The following is a 15290-nucleotide window of genomic DNA, read 5'->3' as shown; positions in this document are numbered from 1 at the left end:
AGCAATTAACCATCAGAAATAGTGTCCAGGCAGAAATCGCTGAAACGTCCGGGAAAATCCAGACGAATGGCAACACGTGTCAGCTGTGTCTCTTTTTTTGTCAACTCCTCTTAAAAATAGCTTTTAAAAAAACAACTTTTCTGTTCCGATTTTCCCTAGTAACTCAGTGTGTATACATTCTGCCCCTTGCCTCCTCCTTCTTCCTTCCCCTCCCCTTGTTGTTGTCTGCTCCTTTGCCCAAATCTGGATGGGAAGCTGCTAAGGGCATGGATAAGTTTGTGCGACAGAAATGACCCTCATCGCAAGAACATAAATGGAGCCCTGCTGGGTGGTTCGTATTGTCCAGGATCCTTTGATCTCCCCTCTTGTGATTTACAACAACTGGTGTTTCTGAAGGCATACTTTTTCCAACAGTGGAAGCAGAACAGAGCCGTTTCGGCTAGTAGCCGCTGAACAGCCTTATCCTCCATGAATTTGTCTAATCCTCTTTTAAAACCATCCAAGTTTGTGGCCATGGTTGCCACTACCTCTTGCAGGAGCAGAACCCATAGTTTTAACTGGTGTGTGTGTGTGTGTGTGTGTGTGTGTGTGTGTGTGTGTGTGTTGAGCAGAAAATGGGGGGACTAAGTTCCCTTACCATCTAAATATTAAATTATTATCATTATTATTATTTTGGCCTGCAGGGGCTGGAACGGATATACACCAATGCCTGAGCCAAAAATCCACCTAAATCTATACTGTAATCAATAAAGTTGTGGCCATTTCTAATCCAGATCATTGTCTGCTTGAGTTTATTAATCACAATTTACATTTAGCCACTGCCCGGGGTTGGGTGGGTGGCACTGCAACTGGGCCTGCACTAAACAAACTTTGTGGTGAGTTCCCCCACTTTTGTTTCCAGAAAAAAGCACTGGTTTTAACTATGTAGAGAGCCAATGTGGTGTAGTGGTTAAGAGCGGTAGTCTCGTAATCTGGTGAACCGGGTTCGCGTCTCCGCTCCTCCGCATGCAGCTGCTGGGTGACCTTGAGCCAGTCACACTTCTCTGAAGTCTCTCAGCCCCACTCACCTCACAGAGTGTTTGTTGTGGGGGAGGAAGGGAAAGGAGAACGTTAACCGCTTTGAGACTCCTTTGGGTAGTGATAAAGCGGAATATCAAATCCAAACTCTTCTTCTTCTATGTACTGCATGAATAATTTCTTTTCTCTGCCCTGAATCTTCCAACACTCCGCTTTTCTGGGTGTCCATGATTTCTACTGTTATGAGAGAGAAAGAAAAGCTGTTCTCTCATCACTTACTCCATGGCAGGCATAATTTTTAAAAACTTCTATCACGTCACATTTTACACATCTTCTCTCTGAACTAAAAAGCCCCAAGAGCTGCAAGTTTTCTCCATAGGGGAGTTGCTTCAGCCCTGCCACACATCTCCCAAGTACACACAATACTATTTTCTGTAACAGTTTATGGCATATACAGTGCTCTTTTTTTCCTTTAAATTTTTTTAGGGGTACTGTCATTTTCCTTATATTGAAATGCTGCCCCTCAATGAGGCCAAACGTAGATTCACAAAATGTGTAGGGGTATGCGTACCCCCACGTACACCCCCCAAAAAGCACTGCGCATATATATCAATAAATTCAAAATAAATACAGCTGAAGCTGCAATCCTATGCATATGTACTTAGCAGCAAGTCCCACTGAACTCAGTTAGGGCTTCTGCTCAGAGATGCACAGGATTTCAGTGCAAGCTTTTGGATCGCCAAAAGAAGCAGATGTCATTGCTGTGACAGCAGAATCTGACTCACTGCTGCAGAACCTTATATTCCATTTAACTAACACAAACACTCATCCCCGACATGTTGTTTTCCAAATGAACGTTTTCATGGCGCACAGAAAAGAGTGCTGTTTACATTCTTTGGGGAAGAAAAGGCAAAAACACTCCAGCCAAAATCTGCAGCGCTACGTGTTGCAAATTAAATGTTTGCTCCGAGTAGACAAAACCAGAAGAGCTACTTGGCCTTGCAAACTCCGCCAGCAACAGAAACGACAAAACGGTTAATTGCTTCTGGAGCGCACGAGAACCCTAACTGAGCGAAAAAACAAGACCTTTCGAGAATTTTGAGCTAAAAATGTTCTCAGAACACTGTGCCTCAAAAGAAAACAGGAAGTCTGTCCCAACAAGATCTGGACATCTGGACATATTAGTCTGGGACATTACAACTGGCAGCACCGAGAATTGTACGCTGGTGCTGTGGAACTCCTTCACAAGGGAAATCAAGTAGAGCCACCCTTCTCCCTTGCGTTCAGGAAACTTGTGAGGCATTTATTTATTTATTTATTTATTTATTTATTTATTTATCCATCCATCCAGACATTCGGCTGATGGTTTTACAAAGGTTGGGGTTTTTTTTGGTTTGTTTGTTTTTTGTTTGTTCTACCGTGTTTAATTACTACCTGCAGCACATTCTAATGTTGCTCTGAATATTGCAATTCATGTAACCTTGTAGTTGTGAACCACCACAGGTTCGCTTGGGAGAGGAAGGGTGGCTTATAAATCTGGAACAAAAAAAAAATAATGTTTGCGCTCAGTGGGATTCCCCGTTTGCTGTATCAGCAGCACAGATGAAGGTGAGAAGGGTGAGATTACTGGTGAGCAGAATTTTAAACATCCACTCCCGGCACTTTCGTCCCCCTTGCTCCCCGTGCCTCCATTGCTCCCATGACACAACTGAGCACCAGCAAAGAGGGCGAGCACCGTTTGTGTATAGAGGTTTGTGTTTTGAATGCAGTTCAGGGATGTGTGGTGTGTGTGACCATGTATACGAAGTGGCAAAGTGGTGTGTGTCGCCATCTTGGTCATTCCTGCATCTGAGTTGGCCACCTTTGGCATGAGGCCCTCAAAGGGTTGGCTGTTAGTGAATGTGACCTTTGATGGCGGGGGGAGTCCCATACCCAATATAAAGGACTGCAGACACAGGCTATGTGCACACTACCCATGCAAAACACATTTAGAGCACATTGTTTTCTGCCCAAGAATTTTTGGAACTGTAGTTTACTCCCTCAGAGATAATTCCCAGCACCCTTAAACTACAGTTCCCAGAATACTTTGTGGGGAAAGCCATGCATTTAAAAGGTGCTTTAAATATATGATGATTACGCAGTCAGCCTTAAGTTTTCATTTGCCTTTCAGTACTAGACAGTCTACATAGTAGAATACTTTATTACACAACACCAAAGCAAAGAACATGCTTTCTAGCTTCCAAATAAGCCCCAGAACAGATAGAGCAGCCCCACACCACCTGCAAGACATCTACTAACTTCTTCTGCTATTGCATAAGTTCGCCTTTCACTTTTCGGAATTTTGATCTGGCAGCCTAAAGCTACAGAGTGTGCCTTTCCTTCTGTGTTTATTATGACATCCTAAAATTCTAAAAGAAGAAGAAGAACTTTGCTAACCTGATACAGGAGTCCTGTAGACCCCAGTTAAGTCATAGTTTAAAAGAACAGGATATGACACATTCAGATTTAATGCAAGCATATTAAATTGTTCTAAGAACAGTTGTTCATATTCCAGCTACAACTATTGGAGTGGGGGTGTTATCCAGAGTCTGAAGTGATCCCTGTTTTTGAGTCATATTCCACAGATTATTTCCCCACACAGAGCTGTAGCTAGGTGATCTTACACCCCTGGCAGAACTGTCCCGATTGCGCCCCCTAGCCACAGACAAATTAGCTCTTCTTTCTGCCTCTCCTTCAACCCCGCCCCCTTCCACCCATTCAATTCAGCCTCTATTTAAAACCATTTCTTACAAGGCAATTATCAATATTTATATGTATGGACATATTATTTGCTGATTTTGCACACCCCTCCATTGTCTGTGCCCCTGGCAGGGGCCACCTACAGCCCTGTCCCCACAAACATTATTCATGCACCTTTTCTTCAATAACCACTGCAAAAATCCTTCTGGGAATATAATTTATTCCTTTTCTTGCTCTTTTTGAAGAGAAAGTACTGGTTAACACACCCTTGTCTTAACTATATCAGCTTAGCTGTTAGGTTCTAAAATGAGAGCTTTTCACCATGCTGGTCATCAGTGATTCATTTTTCCTCCCCAGCACACTTTTAATGAATGCAGCAAAGAAATGTAATATGTAAGCACACCACAAGAGCGGACGGCTAAACACCGTGGACATTCAAGAACTTTATTGTTCACAAAATCTGAGTTGGCACAGATCAGGGGAGAAAAGTTTTACCATGCACCCAAAGGCAACAGTGGTTAAATATTCAATCAATAGGAAATATTTCAAAGGAGAACCGAAAGGAACATGACCTTTACATTACGTATCCTTGCTCATTTGAAGCTATCTGCTCTGCCCTTCCAAAACAAGAGATAGAGCTACACCAACAATGCCAAGATCTTATACATAGACCTTATACAGGCCAAAAGGGGACTGATTGCAGGTTTGCTCTGGGAATCTTCCCACATACCTATATTTCCTTCCCACATACACACACCATCCATGAAAAGCTACCAGGTTTCTAAAAAGTGCCAATGGGCACACAAGAAAATGCAAAGCATTAGTGTGTACCCAGAGCTCCACACAAGCTGTGGCCCCTTCTCTACCATGCACACATTTCTTGACTATAATAAAAGGGAATGGAATGACGACTGTTCAGTTATAATCATAGAACTGTAGACTTTGAAAGGGACCACAAGGATCAAGCCCCTGCAATGCAGGAATCTGTGGCCCAATGTGGGTCTCGAACTCACAACCTTGAGATTAAGAGTCTCATGTTCTACCGACTGTGCTGGTTCCATATGCATCTCATATGGCAAATTGGAAGTTTCTACCAACAGAAGTCTGCCCAATTAAAAAGAAGAAGATACAAACTTAATCCTCTTTGAATGTCTTAGATAACAGACCATACAAGAGAAGCACACATAAGATGTGAAGTTCTAGGTTGCAAATATAGAAACATACCGTATATTTTTTAAGACAACAAACTACCCGTGCTCCATGTTTAATCCTTTCAGCAAAACCTGGACATGATCCACCCAGTGTTAAACACTTTTAAATCCAGTTGAAGGCAGTGAAACATACTAAATCTGAGTTGATTTTTGCTGTACCCCAAATTTATATTTTCAGGGATTGGAACCTAGGAGTAACTTAAACACATAACGTAGCACATCATGTGCATAGATAACTTCCCCAATAAAACCATCAGTTCAAATCTGCCTCTGCCATGAATACACTAGGTGATTCTGCATTCTCAACCATGGACGTAGCGAGGGGGGCAGGGAATCAATAAAAATTAAAATTAAAAGCTAACAGAGGTTCTCCCCCCCCCCCCAAAACAAAAATCCTGGCTGCATTCTATGTTCTCAACTGAAATATGTGTATTGAAACAGGTGTATTGTAATGATCACTGAAGATGTATGGGAAACATTTTGCACAATCAGAAACGTGTGGTACAAATCTGAAGTATTAAAATTGCCAATTCCTGAAGCGTTGAAAGGTGAAGGGGGAGGAAACGACCCCTTTCAACTTCGCCTCCGATGGTGGCTAAAAATGTCTTGAAATGTCTTGAAAGGGAAACCACATAGAGAATGCGGCTGAAGCGTGGGCAGGAAGACAGGGTCGTCCAGCAGTAAAAGGGAGAAGCATCTTCGTCGACACAGGCTGGCTGCGTTGAAGAGGATGAACTAAAAAAATTCCGCCTTTGCACAATCGGCAAAGCTAGTAATGGGGGAAGATGGCGTAAAAGCAGCCGCGGAGCTGATCTGATGAGGCATGGACGGAGCAGGGGGGCGGGGAGGGGCAGAGGTGGCGGTTGTGCAATCCGAATTCACCCTTTAACCTCCTGGGAAGCTGCCGGACCTTCCCAGCACCAGCCTCCAAAAGGGGATCCACTCGAATTAAACTGCCTTGCACTGGTGTGTCTCTGGGCGGCTGCCTTCAGCTTATCCCAGACACTGGGTCTTCAAAACTTCGGCGAGCGGAGAGAGAGAGCTGCTCTCCGCCAAACCGATCGCCCCCTGAAATTTCCTTCCGCCACTGACGGCGAACGCTCAGTTCAATCCGGTGTCACTCCACACATGATCTCCAGCTTTTGGAGAGACGGTGCTGGAAAGCCAGCGCTCTGCAAACTGGCGCAGTTCAAAAGTTTATGTGAACGCAATCTCTCTCCCCTCCCCGCCCCACAAAAAAAACCACTTCTTTGAATCCTACTCCGCTATTGACGAAATGCAACCGAAGCTGCCAGCGAGCTGGAATACGCGCAAAGGCGCGCGTGGTGGCGACCCGTTGTGGCACCAGGGAAGGACTTGGGGTCGCAGAGGTCCAGGGCAGGACGCAGCCCCAAACTCAACAAGGATGGCTTACCGCCGGGGAAGCCAACGCGGTGCCCCGACCCAGATTTTGTGGACCCCCAACTTCATTCAGTGAGCATGGCCAAGAATTAAGGGAGGTGAGGGGTTGTCCAAAACATCTGGAGGGCGCCATGTTGGCTACCCTTGGTGAAGTAATGCTGATGACCCCCTAAGGAGGGCTCACCCGCGTAAGACCATTAAGTCCAGGGGCTTAAATTTCCTAACTGTACTCCTGCAGTTTTCTGACCGCGCATTTCTCCCTAGTCAAAGTTGGCTGAAAATCAGCTGTGCATTTAATATTTTCGGGGGAAAGAAGTCGGGAGTGTGAAGTGTTGCATCTGGAGCGGCGGCTCCTTAGTGCAAGCTGTCCTTATTCCTGCCTCTAGAAAAATAAATCTGCCACGGGACGAAGAATGGGAGTCACTCCGTTTTCTTTTTAGAGGATTCGACTCGGTTCTTTTCTCGCGTAATAGCTCCCAGACGCGCGACAAGAGTGGACACCGACAAAGAACATGCTAAAGTCCCATTTTTGTCATTATGCAGACAGATGCACCCCCGGTTACATTTTAACTGGCTGTCTAAAGGCCCACGAGCATGGGGATAAGGGGCAGCGATCTTCAGATGCTCCCTTCTCTGTTCCGGAGGTTCTAGAGTTACAGTAGTTCAACAGGTAAAGAGCGGAGCAGGATGCCAAAGCCGTTGGATTTTAGTAGCGTGAGAAGAGATCGTTTTCGGACCTCTCTGTTTAAGGCTGATAATCGCTTTCCGCCTCCTGAGCGTAGTTCTGTCTCCAAAAGACACTGGCACACACAGACACGCACAAGGTGCAGATCTGCGACTGTTCCTTAGCTTCGGCGAACAGCTTTCTTGGGTAAGTTTGGGAGCATCCTATAAGCGTCAATTCCAAGGAAGAAGAGGAGGGAAGGGGGAAGCTAGCCAAAGAGCTGGAAGTTGAACCTTCAAAAGTACACAGATCTGGGAACAACAAAACCGTCACAGATCCCGGAGCAAAGCCAAGAAGAAGTAACATTATTTCTTTCGCGCCGCAATTCCAGTGAATAGCTTCAGTCATTCCCAAGGCATCGGGGCGAGATCCTGCCAAAATCCAGCGCGTCCATGTCCCGCGGATTTCAAGGACAGAGTTAAGAAGCAAGGGCTAAACCTTTTCGCCCTTTGAAACCGACGGGAACCTAACCAAACGTGGTGTAAAATATATTATTATGAGTATTACAATCCAGCCTAAGCAAAGCTCTCGGAGGTCCCGTATATTTCAGGGCAGACGAACACGTGTTTAATGAACTCATGAGAAACATGGTTTTTTTAAAAAAAACAAAGGAACGTAAAACTGCTCAGCTTTGTCTGGATTGTACCCAACATTAAAAAATAAGACAAAAGTGTACAAGGGCCAACAAGCGAATCGTACAAGTGTGTGTGTGTATCATAGGAGCCAGCTCCTAGGGGGCGAGGTCCCTTCGACCCTCCAATAAAATATTTGATGGGGCCGCCCTCCCAAAATTGATAGGCATTTCTATTCAAATAGTGTGCATACGATGCGTCAAGTGATCGATTATGCAGGGCGGGGCTTGCCCAATATTTTATTCAAGTTGGCACCCCTGTTGTGTATTTACACAACACACACTATATATACTATATATATATACAATACACACACACACACACACACACACACACAGCTGTTTTGTTTTTGTTTTGTTTTGTGTGTGTGTGTAGAGCAGTGCCAACTTGAATAAAATATTGGGGGGGCCCAGGTAAGCCCCACCCCGCATAATCGCTTAGAAGTCGCAACACCCACCCACTATTTAAATGGCAATGCCCATCAACGTGGGAGCCCACCCTGCAACCCCAAAAATAAATTCAAGGGGCCACCCTTCGTGAGCCATATGCCCATTATATCGAGATCAACACTGAGGCCTTCCCGTCCAACAAGCAGAACGACGATGATGATACAATATTGACAAGTTGTTGTTGTTGCTGTTGTTGTTATGACCTGATACGGCAGAAGAGACCTCAGCCGGAGAAGGGCCACTTTGGAGCTGAGAGAAGAAAAGGACTTTTTTCCTAAAAAGGGAAACCCCCACCCCCGATCGGCGCCGGATCGGGGGGCTGGGGGTGTCCTGTTGCTCAGGTGCGCCCTGGGCGCCTTTCCTCTTACCTCTTCTTCTCCTTCTCCGCTGTCATCGTGGAAGCGGCGCCTCCGCTGTTCTGCGCGACGTTTGGATACACGGGCTCCCTCGTGGGCGCGCCCGACCCAGGCAGGCAGGCAGGGGGTCTGGCTTGGGTGGATGGGCAGGTCCCCGGAGGCCTTTGGAGAGGTGCAAGGGGCGTGCTGGGCTGCGCCGGCGGGCTCCCTCTTTCGGCCGCGCAGGTTCCCTGGTGGCGCTCCTCGTGGCGGCGGCGCTGCTGCTTTCGAGGCTGCGATCCCGGGGCCGAGCCGCCCCTGAGCTGACCATACAGTCTCAGGACACTGCCGAGGATTGTACAGTCCGGCTCAGGGGAGAGACGAGGCGGGGCGGGCGCTGCGCTCCCCTTCTCTGCCGGGGGAATCGATGTGAAGAGGCAGCTGCGCGCGCGGGGCTCCCTTTAAGACGCGCAACCTTGGCCGGCGCTCCGAGAGGGGCAGGCGCGAGACGCTCCTCCGCCAGCCGACGGCTCCCGGCTCCAGCTGGAGCGGCCGATGGAGCGCCGGCCAATGGGCGGGCGAGGCGCACGCCGAGGGGCCCGCCTCCTCCTCCTCCTCCCTCCCCGCCCGTCGAGCAAGTTTCTCCCGACTTGTGGAGAGGAAGGAGGGCGGCGGGCGGGCGAGCCGGAGGGGCGCGCGGTCACTCAGAGAGAGCCAGAAAGGGGCATCGCCACAGGCGGCCTCCCGGGCACCCGAGGGCGAGGCCCCGGGACCTGTTTGCCCACCCAGGGAGCTGAGAGGGTTGGGTGACGCACGGGGAGGAGGAGGAGGCAGGACACGGAACAGCTCCCCGGAGCCGTCAGGAAGCTGCCAGGGCGAGTCTCGCGCGCCAGGGCCGGTTTCAGGCCCTTGCCATGAACTCCCAAGGGCAGGGGTGCCGACTAGAATAAAATATCGAGGGCGGGGAAGGGAGCAGGTAGGCCCCGCCCCGCATCGCCGGTCACATGACATGGCACGCGCACACAAAATTTGGGAATTATCCTCAACGTTTTTGGAGGGGGCGGGGAGCCTCCTGAAATATTTGATGGAGGGAGCTCAACCCCCTAGGAGTTGGCTTCTATGACTAGGGGCCAAGGTCCCTTCAGCCCCCACCAATTGATGGGCATTGCCATTCAAATTGAATGGGTACAGTGGTACCTCGGGTTACATACGCTTCAGGTTAACAGACTCCACTAACCCAGAAATAGTACCTCAGGTTAAGAACTTTGCTTCAGGATGAGAACAAAAATTGTGCTCCGGGGGCGCAGCGGCAGCGGGAGACCCCATTAGCTAAAGTGGTGCTTCAGGTTAAAAACAGATTCAGGTTAAGAACAGACCTCCGGAACGAATTAAGTACTTAACCCGAGGTACCACTGTTTTGACATTCAAATGATGTGCTTGCCTCACATCACGTGATCACTTATACAGGGTGAGACTTACCTGGTCTCCCCCCCCCCCAAAAAAAATATTCAGGTTGGTACCCCTGACCTTTTTATTATTTAATAATTTGTTTAATAATTTGTTTTATTTATTACTCGCCCTTCACCCGAAGATCCCAGGCAGGGTGTCAGTGAGTGGGAGCCAGTGTGGTGTAGTGGTTAAGAGCAGTAGACTCGTAATCTGGTGAACCGGGTTATTATATTATATTATATTTTGGGAATGACTCATGTTCTTCTGTAGGTGCAGTGTTTTATACTTTCTAGATGCCCCGTGATCATATTATAAAGTAATTGTGTTCTGTGTTATAAATCAAGCACAGCTAGGAGTTGTTTCTTTTTTTTCTCCTATTGGTGTTTCTCGTCAATTAAATTTTTGGTGTGGCTCCAGCAAATTTATATCCTGCCCTCCAAACGGAGCCCAGGGCAGCAAACAACAAGTAAGTATAAAACAATTCCAGCACAGATGCAGGCCAGGAAATATTTCAGTTGAAAGGGTTTGTTGAAAGAGGAAGGGCACCAAAAAGACAACGGGTGAAATTCCAAGGGGCAGGTGCCGCAACACTAAAGGCCCAATTCCTACATTGTACAGACTGGATCTCCTGATAAGAGCTTATCTGCTCTGGAAAACCAGAGCCTGGGAGGTCTTCCACAATGCAGTGAAGCCACAGAGAAGGCCCTCTTACACTTTAATTGTGTGGGGTTTTTTTTATAAAATGCCATGAGACTATGATTGAAGGGTGTTATAAGATAAATAAAGTTAGTATTTTCCTCCATTGGCTGTGCTTTTAAGTCATTGCTAGGTGCCTCACAGGCTTTCGGATGCATGCTTTAATAAGCAGATAACATTCCACCTCCGGCACAAAACTCACTGGGTGACCTTGGTCCAGTCACTTTTTCTGGAACGAACCTACCTCGCAAAGTTTAGTGTTTATTTACTTAAATCCTTTCTACCCTACTCTGCAGCCAAAAAGGTCCCTGGCTTACTGATCAGTTTAAATCAACAACAGCAACAACAACAAGGCTTGCAGTCTAAGGGATGGGGAAGGAAAAGCAAACTCAGGGACTGCTTCTTAAAGTTACAGAGTGATCTTGAAGATAAAAGGAGGTGGTCCTGCGTGCTGCCCTGAGCTCCTCGGAGAACGGCAGGGTAACATACTGGTAATGCCTGCCCTGCAAATGGCAGGCTGGAGTTGAGAGCCTGCCTGCGCATCGTGCAATGTGCAGCGACAGAACTCTGAACGGTGCCTCTCTGAGCAACGCTGGCAACTGTGAAAAAAGCTTGCTGCATGCAGCAAACTGGCAGGCCATGCATGCACATGCATGGAAACAATGCACAATGTACAAAAATAGCCGAGAGTCCCTAATGAATGGCATCCTGACTGATTGACCAGCCAAATAATTTTGGTTGGACGGCCTTTGTGCAAATAGCGTTCAGTATTCCACGAAGCCAGGGAAGCTGTGTCGATGGCCACTTGCACTTTGTTTCCTTGTGCTGTCATTCGCCAATTCCAAGAGCAGGAGTAAGGACTGCTTGGCCCTTTGCCCTGCAGCAATCGAGGGTGTGGACAAACCTGGCAACATAGCACAGCTCCTCCTCCTGGTCACCTGCGGGAACAGCAGACGATCTAGACAGGGACATGAAACAGCTGGCAGGGCTAAAGGTCACTGCCTACCTTCCATGATTCCATCATACTTGCTGCAGGGCCCAGGGAGGAGCATTGGAAACACTGAGTCAGACCACTGCTCCATCCAGCTCAGTAATGCCTACACTGATTGGCAGAAGCTCCCCAGGATTAAAGCCTGGGGTCTCTTCCAGCCCTACCGAGATATGCCTGGGATTGAACCTGCAACCTTCTGCATGCATTGCAGCTCTAACACTGAACTGTGCCCCCAAAATCTATAATATTACATAATAACGCTTATGCTGTGAACCGCCTGGGATCTTCGGATGAAGAGGGGTATACAATTAATGATGATAATGATGTCACTGGCTGTAATAGGGCTGCTATTCATTTATTGTTTTGCATCTGTTGAAGTGCATTATAGTCAATGAAAGATTATGGCGTAATAATTATATTAGGTTGCAATCCTACTAATCCCACCTACCCAGGGGGAAGCCCCATTGAATTCAGCTGGACTTCTGAGTAGGCATGGTTAGGATCGCGCTGCAAATTAGTCCGTGCCTCCGTTGGTTCTGCTGTCACAAACTAACATGGCTCCATCTCCGGCAGTAGTTAGTTAATAATAATAATAGTAAATGTGTAGTAAATAATTTGCTACTAGTAGTAGCAAATGAAAGTGGAAAATATCAGTAAGCAGGCTTTGTGATATCCTGAGGGGAACTAGTTTTCCATCTCCCCCTTGCTTATGACTCTCCGCCGTCCTTCCCAGCCTTATTTATTACTTTATTACTTATTCTTCAGTTATCTCCCTTGTCCCAGCTTCACATCTCTTCCAGCTCCTCATACTACCATCTTATTGTCCCATTGCTAGGAAAAGAAAGAGTCTCAGGCATCTTGAAAAGGTACCTGTTCCTTGCTCTTTCACTAAAAGACAAATACGACAGAGACTGCTGGGAGCATCCGTCAATAGAACTGCACACTAAGTCTCTATTTTGAATGCCTGAAGAGGCAATTGCACCTGCGCAAAACATGATAAACTGTGATGCATTCCCTGTTGACTGGTGCCTGTTGATTTTTTGATCAATTCCATCCTACACCCTTCCACCATCATTCTTACTATGTGTGTGTGTATGTGTGTGTGTTTAAAATTTATCTTAGTAGAGCTTCCTAACATAAATACGCCACCCAGGGCATCTTACAGTGTATTAAAAAGATGCAAAAATCTTAGGAGCTCCCCCTTTCATCAGACTACAGTGCAGCATAGGAGAGCCTTCAGTAATAAAGGACCATGATTTATGAATGTGGGTGAGGTGGGTGTGGGAAAGAAGGGGAACATCTCTCCCCCCCCCCCGACCAGTCTGGAAAGAATGGCTCCCTATTCACTGGTCTTTACCAGCATGACAGTTTCCTGAGCGGTGGAATTTGCTAACCACCCATGGTTTTGCTAATCAAGGTGTGTCTCCTCCCTCAACTCAGTCCCCCCCTCCCATTATTGTTTTCCATCTTGGGATTTCCACATTTTTAGTTGAAATTTCAGTGCCTTTGGCAAGGCATTGCTCTTCAAGTAGCTGAAGGCTACAGCAGGCACCTGCTAGTCCTGTTTGGTTGGAAAGAAACAAGTGTTAAAACACTAGCTTGCAGCTTGCTGCTCTATCTCCAACACATAGCTCTGTTATTTGTGTGTGTAAGTGCTTCCCCATTCCTCCCCTTGTTGAGCGTCTGATGTCTGTGTCCATTTATTGACATGCAAAACTTCACACAAACACACGCAAACACTCCCCTGCCGTACCTAGTGCCATCTTACTTCTGGTTAGGACGTCAAAAGATCTCCGGGTTTCTCTGTCGTAGCTGTGGGAGGTTTCAGGAGGACCATGCATAATGCACCCCTTTTGCGAAGCACGTTCCACCCACAGAATAAAAATGGTACCTAAAATATGTAGGGCCCATTTGGCAGCGATTTAAGACAGGGCCTTTTTGGTGGTAGTGCCCCGATTATGGAATTCCTTTCCTGTAGAGTTCTTATTGCCTCCTCCATTGCCTCTATTGACATTATTCCACAAACAGACATATGTTATTAGCACTGGTGACCTGTTGTTTATTAATTTATTTGTTTGTTTTTCACAAAGTCTATACTCTGCTTCATTGTAAATAAAACCTCTAAGCAGCTTACAAAACAACAACATAAAATACATGTCAATTAATTTAAAAGTTTGTAAGAAGTTTTTAAAAACCGAAACATGAATAAACTCATAAGTCAGAGAACTCCAATGAAAGCAGAAATGGGAGCAGAAATTGGTTATGATCACTTACTTGTTCCCTGAACAGAATGAAAATAAATCCAACCAATAATATCCGTAGCTGCCGTTTTCAGTCCACAAACGATACACAATTGTCACCATTGTGTTTCTTTTGCATTGAAACGAACAGGGCGGAATAATGTAATAGCAATGCAATGGACATCAGCTTCATAATTTTGTAAGTGATAAAAATAAAAGTTTCATTGATTTGCCGGTGCAGCGAAAATCTGGACTCTCCCTGTTAAATAGAGACAGTCGGAGCAGACGTTTACCGGTTGTATACTCTGCTTTTCTGTCTGTAGAGAGTCAAACATGCCTGCAAGGCAACAATCTAATTGCATAGTAATAGAATCTAAACAAAGGTAATCTGCAAATATTAACCAGGCTCTGTGTGTGTTAGGGCCTCCAAATTTAGCCAGCAGATGATAGAAGAACATGGCAAGATCAAAGAACCAGCTCACTCATTCCCTAGATTAACTGAACTTTAGGTTCTTCACTGATCTGGGCTTTTCTATATCTGATTCCAGGATAAACACTTGACTTCGCCAATCAGGCAAGTAAAAGATTTCAGACAGGCTAAATGAAAGGCTCACAGTTAAAATCCAGACAGGCCAGGCCTAGCTGCCTATATGCTGAGCCCAAGAGGTCTTTCTCTGCATTTGAGGGCTTTCATGCCTCTTCCTTTCCAAACTTTAGCAAGATCATTTGTACACTCTCAAATGCAATAGCACTGCAGCGAATTGATTTCAGACTCTGGACAATGGTTTTAGCAGAAGGGTCCCTGTTTTGAATACACTGCATCGAAGGGGGTTGGATTACATGACTCCTGAATGTGGCTCTGGACTTTAGCCCCAAAGTCCTGGCCTGGTACCATGACACCCCCAAGTTAGAGTCAAAAATCCATCTGGCATCGGCGCATAAGCATGGCAGATATTGACCCAGAAAACTCCCAGATTTCTAGCCTATTCCTGTAAGCTGCAGGAGCATCCCTTGAACAGGACAGGAGGGCCAAGTTTTGCCTCTGGAACATGTTTCAGCTGGTCTGGTCTGGCTTGGAGAGTGCAAGATTTGCAGGTGGCGAGTAAACAGATAAGATGACAAAGGAAATGAAAGAGACAAGGCGTTAGGCATCACATGAGAGTGTCTCATTCCTGTGGCTTATAAAGTGTTGGGAGTCTAACTTGACAAAGGCTAGGTTTATTAAATTTGTACCTTGCTTCCCATGCGAAAAAGCCCCTTGTTGTTGCTGGCATCTCGAGAGACAATGGAGTGCACCTCCAGGGGTGAAGCCAAACTGCTGTGTGAGCAGCAACCAAGTGACCTTCCTGGGGCACAACCCTGGGCAGTGTGTATGGAGGTCCTGGGCTGCCCAGACAACAAGTCAC

At 46.6% G+C, this 15290-nt stretch overlaps 1 protein-coding gene across 6 annotated transcripts in view; it reads right to left on the bottom strand.

Moving 5' to 3' along the window:
• Window positions 1-9271, bottom strand: part of EPAS1 (endothelial PAS domain protein 1) — a 131509-nt gene extending 122238 nt beyond the window's left edge. For 2 of the 6 annotated variants that reach the window (XR_014562737.1, XM_083733240.1), the window contains exon 1: window positions 8542-9271. Coding sequence is in view for 2 of the 6 variants with exons in the window: in XM_083733240.1 (XP_083589366.1) it covers window positions 8542-8567 (26 nt within the window). In the remaining 4 variants the exon portion in view is untranslated. The remainder of the gene's footprint in view (window positions 1-8541) is intronic. The other 4 variants (XR_014562738.1, XM_083733239.1, XR_014562739.1 and 1 more) reach the window with 2 other exon arrangements.
• Between the last annotated feature and the right edge of the window lie 6019 nt (window positions 9272-15290).

The sequence above is a fragment of the Podarcis gaigeae genome, assembly GCF_964106915.1.
Source record: "Podarcis gaigeae genome assembly, chromosome: 3".
In the NCBI taxonomy this organism is placed as follows: domain Eukaryota; kingdom Metazoa; phylum Chordata; class Lepidosauria; order Squamata; family Lacertidae; genus Podarcis; species Podarcis gaigeae.
Note: the sequence above shows the minus strand (reverse complement) of the source record. Positions and strands in the feature narration are given on the sequence as shown.